Consider the following 12,401-nt stretch of genomic DNA (forward strand, 5'->3'; position numbering starts at 1 on the left):
CTAGTCAATAAAAGTTGGAGGAGGGCAGCTATAACCAACTTCCTTCTAAACCAGTGGTTCTCAACCTGTGGATCACAACCCCTTTGGCAGTCGAATGACCCTTTCACAAGGGTCGCTCGCCTAAGACCATGCTGCCTATCAGATATTTACATGACGATTCATAACAGTAGCAACATTACAGTTATGAAGTAGCAACGAAAATAACTTTATGGCTGGGTCACAACGTGAGGAACTGTATTTAAAGGGCCAGAAGGCTGAGAACCAGAGGGGAAGGAAGGGAGGGAGAGAAATATCGAGATAAATATCGATGTGAGGGAGATACATCAATGGGTTGTCTCCCGCACAGGCCCAACCGGGACCGGGGATTGAGCATGCAACTGAGATATGTGCCCTTTGGTGCAGGGGTTGATGCTCTAACCACTGAGCTCACTGGGTCAGGGCCCATTATTGTTTTAGGAAAGACCATGGTGATATGCCACATATGTAGGGGTACTATATAGACGTCACACTATTTATTTTGTCTGTGGGGGTTTTTGGTGGGTTTGTTGTTGTTGTATCCTCACCCAAGGATATTTTTTCCATTGATTTTTAGAAAGAGTTGGAAGGGCGGGTAAGAGACAGAGAGAGTGAAACATTGATGTGAAAGAGACACATCAATTGGTTGCCTCCTGCACGTGCCCCACCGGGGCAGGGGATCGAGCCTGCAACCGAGGTACATGCCCTTGATGGAATCAAACCTGCCACCTTTCAGGTCCGATGCGCTAACCAAACGAGGGCTTATCCTGTGTTTTATATTAGTTCTTAGTTTTTATCAAATAGTGGGATGCTGAGCTGTTAGCATTTGTCCGAGTATTTTTATGGCTCTAAATATGATAGTTATTTTCTAAAATGACACTTGAAGAATAACAGCTGGAGAATATAACGTGGCAACCACCTTATTCTGATAAATACAATGTACTTTAATTCCTCGACACGAAAATGCTTTGATCGAGAAAGTAGGTTTTGCCTATGAGTAGTAAAAAATGTAAAATAAAAATGCACGAAATAACACAGAATCATTTTTACTTTTTAACTAAAAATTACATGGAATATGGGATGACTAACTGAGATTATTGTGTAACAATTTAAAATATGTGGTTGAGGGAGAAAAAAATACCACCACTTTCCCCAATCGCATCAATAAAGCCTCGACTCCAAGCATTAGTGCTTTTCTGCATGCGTGTCGACACTCTCCCCACCTGTTCCCAGGCGACACCTGCGCCCGCCCAGCGAGTTTCTGCCCTTCCTCGCCCGTCCTGCCCCCCTGGCCTCAATACGCTCTCTCTTCTGCTTACTTACCGGCAGCTCCCTCTTCAATGCGTGATGTTCTGACAAGGGAAGTGGTTTGTGTCTTTGGTAAATCATCACAGGGGCTTCTCTAAAGACTGGGAAATGGATTCACAATCTTATTTTTAGCCGAAGACGAGAACTATGTGAGTGTTGCTTGGTTGCCCGTGGTGTCCATAAGCGCTCCAAACAAACCGCCACAGTGTGGGATGCAGAATGTTGTGAAAGTGTAAGCTGTTTACATTGACGTTATGGTTCTGCATGTGACTCAGGAGTGTCAAGTAGCGCGGACCCTCAGGCCATCGTTAAAAAAACGGTTTCAAAGTTTAATGGCTCATAATGATACACGCTGACTGAAAACCATAAAAGTAAATGCCCACTGACAAATAAATTATATGCGTGGCTGGGACTTAAGGATAATTTTGTCTCAAGAATAAATACCTTTTTATTAGACGCTTTCCCTTTTAAAAATACAATATAAAACTTTGTAAAGAAAAATATCACGATCTCTGAATTCTTCTGGAACACTGTGGCCAAAGTCATGCCAGAGCTAAGCTCTGGGCTAAGAGCTGTGGGGAGCACATGACAGAAGGGTCCCAATGCAAATGGGCGAACTGCGTGACTGAATTCTAGCTTGGGATGGGAGTGGGAGGCATAAAATGTGTGCAGGGATCTGGTCTGCTGGATTGATGTGTCTAATTTATGTTCTTAACCTGTTTTTAAAAATTAGAGAGAGAGAGAGAGAGAAAGAAAGAGAGACAGACAGACAGACATTGATTGCCTGCCTTCCTCACACACTCAACCAGGAGTCGAACCCATAAACTTGGGCATGTGCCTTGAATGGAAATCAAACCGGCGACCTTTTGATGCATAGGACAACGCTCAAGGAACTGAGCCACACGGGCCAGGGCCATGGGTATAATTTAAAGCATTTTCTATCACTGGCCAGTGTTCTCAGTGGTTAGTGTTGGCGCAAGCACGGGTTTGCTCCCTGCCGCTACCACACACACCCCATCCCACCCCACCCCCCTTGTGTTGGCGCAAGCAGGAGGTGAAGGGTTGACTTATCGCTCTCCCATCAATGTTTTTCTCTCTATCTCTGTCTCCCTTCCTTCTACTCTTTCTGAACAGCAATGGAAAAAAATAGCCTCAGGTGAGGATAAAATAATAAATAAAGCATTTTATATTTCCTGTCCTCCATCCCACCACAACCACCATCCCACATAAGGTTCAAGTTCTAGACACAATGGCTAAGTCACCTAAGCAGGGGAAGGCACTGGGAGGACTGTTACCGGCTCACCTCCGAATGAGAGGGTAAGATTGTGACGGGTGGTGTCCCAAGAGCAAGACTGCCCTAAGTACAGTAGGTCCTCACTTAATGTCACCGATAGGTTCTGCAACTTTAAGCAAAACGATGTATAATGAAACCAATTTTACCACCGGCTAATGATGTCAACAAGAGCTACGTTTCTATGGGATCTCACCTCAACGTTATAATGAGACAATGTTGCATGAAATGACCTGCTGTTACTAAACTCCAAAAAAATAATTTAAAAATCCTGTTCTTTCCAAGGACAATCTGGCTCCTACTAATGAAAGTATGAATTATTAGCAACAAATATTTTAATTCATCCAATAAATAAAAGTAATTTTAGAAATAAGATTGAAAAATGAATTAAAGTAACATTTATTAGTGTTATTACCCACCATCAGATTTACCACTCACAGAACACCTACTGTATGATTTATTACTGTAAGCGCTTCTCTGAACCTACTCATTTAATCCTCACAAAACCCTAGGAGGTCGGCACTATTATAATCCCCACTTCATAAGTGAGAGAACTGAGAGTCAGCAAATTAAACAGGATTGTAAAATGGTGCAACTTTGGAAAGCAAGCTGGCAATTCTTCAAAAGGTTAAACAAGGAATTTCCATAGGACCCAGCGGTTCCACTCCCAGATATATGCCTAAGAGAACTGCAAACATGTCTGCAAAAACTTGTGCACAGATGTTCATAGCAGCGGCATTCATAATAGCCAAAAACTAGAAATAACCGAAAGGTCCATCAACAGAAGAAGGAGTAATATGAATATGAATGGAAACATAAAACAGATTAAATGGAATATTATTCTTATGTCTGAAGGAATAAAGTACTGACAAACTACAACATGGATGAACTTTGAAAACATTACGCTAAGCGAAAGAAGCCCGACGTAAAAGGCCACATATTATTAATTCCATTTATATGAAATGTCCAGAATAGGAAAGCTCACAGGGACACCGCAGATCGGTGGTTGCCAAGGGCTGAGGTAACAGGGAGTGACTTTCAATGGGGACAGGTTTCTTCTGGAGGTGACATATTTGCTCCAGATCCCGTACTTTTGCGGGGCGCCAACATATGGGCAGTCTGGCCCGCGAGGCTGTCCCGCTCCCCCTCTACCATGCTCCCTTTGTCTTGAGGACTTGTGGTGGTTGGTCATGTTATTTCATGTACTTTTCTGTATGTTGCCATATTTCATAATTTAAAGAAAGAAAAAGAATAAGAGATTAGAATAAGAGACCTAACGTTGCGAAGCTCTGATTTGGGCAAAGGCTTGGGCCCGTTGGCAGATGAAACAGAAGGTGCATAAACATTGCTTCTAATCTGAAAAGTATAAGGCAAGGAACCCGGATTCAAAACTGTTCATCAGATCAGCGCCATTTAAAGACGAAAGGACTTTGGAAACACTATAAACAGCAAGTTCCCTGGCTGTGTCAATATCAATGATTGCATGCATTCAGTGGTGATGGTTACCCAGTAGTAGGAACCTGGAGGGACAAAAAAATATTGAATAGTAGTAATAAAGGATTAAGGCCTTGTTCATATTAAAACTGGCCTAACATCAAGTAAGAAGGTTATAGTAAAACTTTCCCATGTAGAAGTAGGTCAATACCAGAGCCATCTGCTCTTTAAATTTTTTTTTTTCTAAACACTACTTTATAAGCAATCAGGAAGGCAGTTCTCTAACAAAATCAGATTATTAAACAGATGGGACGAGAACAGAAAGAATAAAAGTATTTGGCTTGCAAAAAACATAAACAAGGAAAAATTTGCCCAGGCAACAATAGAGATGATAATATTCTGGGAAGACAATCAGTCATAAATCTTTACGTCACAGCCAAATGATTACATATTATTTTGGGAAGAAGAGAAAAGGGGGAGGAGGTAGAATGGGGAAGGGAGGCCTGAAGGAGGAGGGAGGGCAGCTATTTGCTAAATATAAAGACCAAGTCTTAATCAGTGGGCTAGCGTATATTTAAAACTGTCACCTAAATATAACTTGGCCCAGCACACACGATCCCATAAATAAAGAGAGTGGACTCAGACAAGGATCATCGTAGCTGCTAAAACGATTAGGTGATACTTGTTGGCGAACAGGACAGTCACACAGTGTCAAAGTATTGCCTCACATATTACTTATTATTCACAGAGGGGAAAGGGTATGTATTCAGTGGAAAAAGCTGGTGGACAACACCTTAACCAAGTAATCAGACATCCCCGATCATGGGACAAACGGACATTTTATGCCTCCAGATGTGAGGCACTGAAAAGAACACACACACTAAATGTTTCGCCTCTACTCATGAATAAATCAGACAAATACAAATTGTGAGACTCTTATGAAAGACAGAAAAATGTGGAACTGTTCTAGATTAAAGGAGACTAAAAAAACATGATAACTACCTAGAACATAGTTAAAAAAAAAAAAAACCCACACCACAGCTCTAAAAGACATTACTGGGACAATTAAAAATTTTAATTACATTTAAAAAAAATACATTCTTATTGATTTCAGAGAGGAAGGGAGAAGGAGAGAGAGATAGAAACATCAATGATGAGAGAGAATTACTGATCAGCTGCCTCCTGCATGCCTCTACTGGGGATTGAGCTACAACCTGGGCATGCGCCCTGACCGGGAATTGAACTGTGACCTCCTGGTTCATAGATCAACACGCAACCACTGAGCCACACCAGTTGGGCTTAATTACACTTTAACATGGCCTATATATTGGATATTATTTATCAATGTTACAGTTCTTGAGAGTGATAATGGCATTGAGTTTTATATAGAATGACCTTGTTCTTGGTCGATACATACTCAAGTATTTAAGGGTAAAGTCATGATGTCTGCGACTTACTTTCAAAGGGGAGAGGGAGAGAGAGGTGTTACCTAAATGTAACAACTGTTAACAATTGGTCAATCTAGGCAAAGTGTACATGAGTATATGTTGTCCTATTCTTTCAATTTTTCAGTAATTTTAAATTTTTTTCAAAATCTAAGGGGAAAAACAAAAAGCAATTAGAGTAGAGGCGTGCTCTCGCCTGGAAATGACCCCTGGCGGTACACACACCAGGCTTCTCAGACTCTGTGCAGCCGGCGGGAGGCTGCTGTCCTGCAGGCCGGGCCCGTCCTGCCACAGTGGCCCGCAGCTTGAGGCGTTCTCTTTCTCTCTGTGTTGAAATCCATTTAGCAACTTGAAAACCCATTTGGGAAGAAACGACATCACTACCACTTTCCAGGCAACTGAAAACATTTGCTGTGCCCTGGCTGGGTGTGCTCAGTGTTTAGAGCATCGGCCGGCAGACTGCAGGGTCTCGGGTTTGGTTCCGATCCAGGGCACCTACCTCGGTTGCAGGCTTGATCCCCGCCCCCGACGGGGCGCGTGGGGGAGCCAACCAACAGATGTGTCTCTCTCACATCCATGTTTCTCTCTCTGTCTCTTCCCCTCCCTTCCACTCTCTCTAAAAACTCCTTTTTCAAAACGACATTCCCCTTACCCCTAATGACACACCTGAACACAACTGGCATACGAGCAGGTCCTTGACAGTTTAAGGGTAATAATTCAAGGCCTCCAGAGGGCTAGAGTTACAAGACCAGATCCCAGAAGGCCTTAGCCAGTGGTTCCTAAATTGGCTCCTACTCAAAATGGCCAATGGAACTGGGGGGCTCGATCCTGTTTTGTGGACATCAACTTTGTGCCCAGAACCTGCACTTACAGCCACAGCAAGGTCTGCATTCCCTCCCGGACCCCTCAGTGTCTCAGGAAGGCTGAACAGCTCAGGCCAGTTCCCAAGAACAGAAAGGCAGCCCCGAGATCATTCCCCCTAGGTCATGCTTTACACTTTTATGTGCATCCACGCCAGCGCTCACCCAACAGCACACCTGGGAGAGAGACCGAAGGACACTGAAACAGGACACGACCCACCGAACCCAAACTGACGCAGAAGCAGGTAGCATTTCCTCTTTTTCCCCCACCCCCTTTCAGGTAGCTTCATGCTCTGTATTTACCATAGTCAGAATCTACTTCATTCTTGCTAACAGACCGTTATTTGAATGTAAATCCTTTAAAACAAAACCAAAAAAACGCACGTGCACACACAACAAAATAGAAAGTGAACCTAACCATGTTTTGGTTAAAATAAATGGAAAACTAAAATCGTGTCTGTTAAGAGAGAAATGCCTCATCAGCTAGTTCCTTTGTTTGCTCACTGGATGATGCTCCATTTGCGAAGTCCGACTGACGGGAGCTTTCTGAGGATAATGCCAATGTGTGGAGGACGATGCCCACTGTGTTCAAATCAAACACGTCCTGCAGAAACGCGGGTCCAACGATGGGGCAGCAGGTGGCAAGCAGCTAATTCTAATTCTGAGATGAAATGACATTTAGATAAGGGCTCACCATGTCTTAGAAAGTCAACGTGTTCCGCCTCTTGGTGACAAAAAGGCTACCCAGTGTAAGAAATAATAATGACATCAGAAGAATTAAACCTGCGCACAAGGTAACTTTTACCACAGCATTGACACGGGCACTTGGCAAGAAAATACAGCTGCTTTTGCTAAAACAAACTACTTTTTCTAGAAACAGATTCTCTCGGGCTCCGTGTCTCCTGGGATAGCGACACACAGCTAGCTTAGCACCACGAACGCGAGTGGCCGTCCCTACAACATACAGCAGGTGCGCGGAAGAACGCCCATCGCTACCCGAACGGCGCTGTCGCCCGAGCCATCAGCCAGGATAACGGCTTCTGCGCGATGCTCTCTCACAGGCTGCGCTGTTACAGGAAGAAGCAAAGAGCAGCGATTTCCTTCCAAAAGGTCAGCTGCCTCAGACAGACCAAACAGAAAGCAGTTGATTCTTGCCAACTTCCCCTCCTGCTTCTGCAGCTTGTACGCAATCGTGTTTGGTTTCCAGTAAAGCTCCAAAGAAAAACAAACCAAATGTGAGACCCAGAACCGTAAAGTGCCTCACGTGACTACGCTGAAGACAATACGGTCACATGGGGCCAGGCCTTTTAAACAGCAGTGGGGCCGTCAGAAACCACCAGGCTGAACGCGGACTCACACGCGAGGAGAAGGATGGGACTAGATTTACACGAACGTTCCACAAGTCGCCGCCTAAGAATAGAGTGATTTGGGGGCCGTAATAAATGTGGACAACATGTGAGGTCCCTAGTGGATTGATATGAAAATAAATTTTTAAAAAAATATATATTTTATTGATTTTTTACAGAGAGGAAGGGGGAGAGAGAGAGAGTTAGAAACATCGATGAGAGAGAAACATCAACCAGCTGCCCCCTGTACATCTCCTACTGGGGATGTGCCCGCAACCAAGGTACATGCCCTTGACCGGAATCGAACCTGGGACCCCTCAGTCCGCAGGCCAACGCTCTAGCCACTGAGCCAAACCGGTCTCGGCTGAAAATAAACCTTTAGCTTTCCTCTTCTCAAACTAAAGTCCGATCGTTGTCCAACACAATAGGGCACTGGCCGGTTCAATGCTGACAAGCAGATAAACGAGGACTATATAGTTTCCTAGGTTAGGCATGGAGAAAAGACTGTACAACTATGAACAAAAAGAGGAAGAGGACAGAAACTATGATTTTAAATCCTCTTTAGACAGGAACCCCAAATAGCTATGGAGTAATAGAGAACCCGGCCGTGTTGAATCCGCTCAGCGGTTGAGCATCCACCTATGAACTAGGAGGAGGTCACGATTTGATTCCGGGTCAGGGCACAGGCCCCGGTTGTGGGCTCGGTCCCCAGTAGGGGGTGTGCAGGAGGCAGGCGACTAATGATTCTCTCTCATCACTAATGTTTCTCTCTCTCTCCCTCTCCCTTCCTCTCTGAAGTCAATTAAAAACATATATTTAAAAAAAATGATATCGAACACCCGCTCACCCTCAAAGAAACGGCACATTCTCGCGTAGACTTCTTTAAGAGCTCATCTATGCATTCAATCTTCCTAGAGGCAACAATTTAGATCCTTTTGAACAGAAAGATAAAGAGGCAGGAAAAAAAAAGAAGACTTTTTAAGTTTTCTCAGCTAGACTGGTTCCTGGCTTAGCTGTCTACATACAACTTACAAGAAACTGTGACGGGCCCTTCCAGGCCCCTCCAGCATGTGGTAGGCTCTCTGTGGTTTCTAACCCCCTAGTTTCAGGTTGTGGTGGCAACAGAGACACCAAGCTTTTTGTGAGACAAGCTTATGTTCTAAAGATTCTAGGCTTTGATGATGGGGGGTATGTAACCCCCTCTGAGACCTTCAAAAGGAACACAGTCTGGGGTTCAAGGAAAAACTTGTTAGTTTTGTTAAACGTGTTAAATGAACGATTGCTACCAACATTAGAAACAGGTTTCATGTTGGAAACAAAATAAACTATTACATTTCCAAGCCTTTCCTGCACTTAATCATCAAACCTTAAATAACAGCAAAGGAACTCGCACAGAAAGGAGAAAAAGAGAGTATGAGTAGTAATGGTAATACTTAGTAACAGTAGTAATAACATTTAAGGAGCTCCTCCTGTGTCATATGCCCTTTACATGCACCCTCATGAAAAACCTATACGGCAGCACGATTATCGCTCTCATTCTACAGATGAGGAAACAGGCTGAAGGGGGAGGAAATGTGCCCCAAGTCCTGCAGCAACAAAGCGCAGGAGCTGGGATCAGTGCCTAGGCTGTCCACCTGCAGGGCGCCTCCTCTCAGACCCCGTACTTATTAAAACCTCTCACCCATCCACGTGAGATTTTCCTCACAAGGATACCTGTGGTTTAAGACCACTTTAAGATAAAAGCTACAAAGTGAATTAACACAAAGTACAACTCACAGATACCAAAAAAAAAAAAAATAAATTATTTGACATGCCAAAAATGCTTTGTATGGGATGGTGAGAACATCTAGATGACAAACCTTCAGGCAACCAGAAGAAGCCATGTTTGGGGTTTGGTGGCTCAGCTTCACTCCCCTAAACCAATCAGAAATCAGCTAAAAGTGTTGGATTGTCAAAGGGAGTGAGAGGAGAACCATGGGAACAGTTCTGGGGGTGGGTAACTTTCCAATGAGGCCAAAACCTAGAACATTGTGACACTTCCTATAAGAAGCAGAGTGGCTGGTTATACTTGTTACATTTGTTCCCAAGTCCCTCACTAGTTTTCCATTAGATAGGTTATAATCCACCCCCAAGATTTAGGAGGGACCATCTTAATCTCCGGTTTTCTCATTATGGCGACAATAATCACTTATAAAAATGAGAAAACAGTCTGTGAAATATCCAGGCGGGTAAGTTAGGATAGTAAAGGATACTGAAGTCAGCTGTCATCTGGATAACTGTTCACCTTATGCCAATAATTAAACGTCAACTTACTTAAGGCTGGTATGCAGATGAAGTTACAGACCAGGTGTAAACGATAAATTCCTGTGATAATGAATATTAACATGATAAACATATAAGTAACCACATTACTGTTTACAGTGTACATTGTATAACTGGCTGAATGTTAGATCATCTGGGTTCACCAAGCCATGCCACTAAGAAGTATTTACTCTTCTGAATTTAACAGGGGACATTTGGAACAAGGAACGTAGGAAGTTTATACTTCTACTAGAGGCCCAGCGCACAAAATCGTGTGCAGATAGGGTCTCTAGGCCTAGCCTGCCATCAGGGCCATCTTCCACCCGCTTGCCAGTCCCTAGTCCTGCCCTGCCACCTCCACCCACCTGCGGTTCCCGCTGGCTTGGGGATCTATCGTAGCCTGCAGGCAGGGAGGAGGGACCAAGAGGTGCCTGCTCGCCAGTCCCCAGTCCCGCCCAGCTGCCACCCACCCCTGCCACCTACCCCCATTCCCGTGGTTCCCCGTTGGCCTGGTGATCGATCTTAGCCTGCAGGCTGGGGGGGGGGGGACCGAGAGGTGGTCAATGCACCTCATAGGGATTGTTCGATCGGTTGTTCCAGTCGTTATGATGTTACGGTCACTGGCTCTTTATATATTAGATGAAAGGTGCCTCATACAATCTTTAGCACCTTTAGCTAAAAAAGGAATCAACCAATACCATATCCTATGACTTTTATCATTTGATCACCCCAGTTTTAATTTTTTATTACATTTAATTGATTTTTAGAGAGAGAAACATCGATGTGAGAGTGAAACATCGATTGGCTGCCTCCTGCACATCCCCTACCGGGATGAAGCCTGCAACCTGGGCATGTGCCCTGACTGGGAATCAAACCGGCAACCTTTCGGTGCAGGGGACAGCGCCCAACCAACTGGCTGGGCTCCTGTGTCTTTTTGGCTGCATTCTCAGTTAGAGCTCCCACAAGGTGGCAAAAACCTCCTCTCACAACTCCTTGTGTTCTGTGGCCACAGCGAGGGATGCTCTGATTAGCCAGGCCTGCATCCCATGTCCACCCCTGGAATCACCCCACCTGAATGACAAGAATTGTGAGTGGGGGTGGCATGATTCCTCATCTGGAGATTTAGGATTGCTTTCTCTCTCTAGAGTGAGAATGTGGTACACTCGGCATGAGAACTAAAGCAACTCTGAGTTACCTGTTGCTTAACTACATTGTAACTTGGAATCAAACCGGCAACCTTTCGGTGCAGGGGACAGCGCCCAACCAACTGAGTCACACTAGCCAAGGTTGATCATCCCAGTTTTAAAAGATGGAATGCTTGCCTGGCTGGCATGGCTCAGTGGTTGAGTGTGGACCTATGAACCTGGAGGTCATAGTTTTATTCCTGGTCAGGGCTCATGCCTGCGTTGTGGGTTGGATCCCCAGTGTGGGGTGTGCAGGAGGCAGCCGATCAATGATTCTCTCTCTTCGTTGATGTTTCTATCTCTCCCTCTCCCTTCCTCTCTGAAATTAATAAAAAAATATATTTTTAAAAAATAAATAAATAAAGATGGATTGCTTTCTCTCTCTAGAGTGAGAATGTGGTACACTCGGCATTGTACTGAGTTACCTGTTGCTTAACTACATTGTAACTTATCCCAGGGCAGGAACCATTTTGATTCCTTCAACACAATACTTAGCGCACGGGAGATGTTCAATAATTGCGTGTTAAATACGACGTTGGTAGACCTCCGAGTTACCAAAGAACCTAAATTGGGGGAAATAGCTGAAATGGCTGGTAGGTCAGTTATTTCCTTCAAGATGTTATTTTTACCACTGTGGAGGCCATTAACTCGAGTCCTTATTACAGGAATAATGGGACTGAATCACACTTGATAGAAAATGTGACGGAGGTTTTGACTCATCGTCGGTGCTAATCACGGCAAGTATAATTGCAAGCCGTACCATTCCATAAATATCGTGACAAGTTCGTAGAGCAGCGCTAACGCCTTGCTGTGGCAATTTCAAAGAGGAGAATTACATGAAATGGGATGATGCCAACGCGAGCAGAAATTCCAAAGACAGCTTCTTCCTTATGCGGACGAAACCGCGTCTTTTAATGATGCCTCAGAAAAGCGGCAGAGCATCAACGTAAGGGGCAGTGTTTACCAACAGCCCACCGACGGTTACCAGGCGGTCTACCAAGCGCAATCCGCAATCCGGAAAGGCCGATTGCTGCGCCAAAACAGGAGGGTAACGTTCGACATCCAGAATGCAGATTCCCGCTGGGAGGGTGGCTGGCCTGATAGACGCGGAACCTGTTCCTTATCTCCTGAGAGTTCTCCAACGGCAGGATCGAATGCCAACTCGGGAAGGTGTTTCAGTACATACCACCGGGCCCGAGTGACTGCAGACTATTTTT

General features: G+C 44.5%; 1 protein-coding gene and 1 long non-coding RNA gene across 5 annotated transcripts in view; both read right to left on the reverse strand.

Moving 5' to 3' along the window:
- The window catches only part of LOC102775091 (signal transducer and activator of transcription 5B-like), a 34,354-nt gene that overhangs the window by 8,367 nt on the left and 13,586 nt on the right, over positions 1-12,401 (reverse strand). Inside the window, exon 1 of one of the 4 annotated variants that reach the window (XM_015570552.1) lies at positions 7,319-7,482. The exons of 2 other annotated variants lie outside the window; for them this stretch is intronic. In XM_015570552.1, the coding sequence (XP_015426038.1) occupies positions 7,319-7,343 (25 nt within the window). In that variant the 5' untranslated portion in view covers positions 7,344-7,482. Of the gene's footprint in view, positions 1-1,338; positions 1,428-7,318; positions 7,483-12,401 lie in introns of those variants that run through there. One more of the 4 variants, XM_015570551.1, reaches the window with a different exon arrangement.
- Positions 2,998-7,310, reverse strand: LOC107184688. Its single transcript, XR_001515581.1, has 2 exons — positions 7,048-7,310; positions 2,998-3,824 (listed from the first exon to the last, which is right to left on the reverse strand). It is a non-coding gene; the product is annotated as an uncharacterized LOC107184688 (long non-coding RNA).

This window comes from Myotis davidii, unplaced genomic scaffold, assembly GCF_000327345.1.
Source record: "Myotis davidii unplaced genomic scaffold, ASM32734v1 scaffold1527, whole genome shotgun sequence".
Taxonomy (NCBI): domain Eukaryota; kingdom Metazoa; phylum Chordata; class Mammalia; order Chiroptera; family Vespertilionidae; genus Myotis; species Myotis davidii.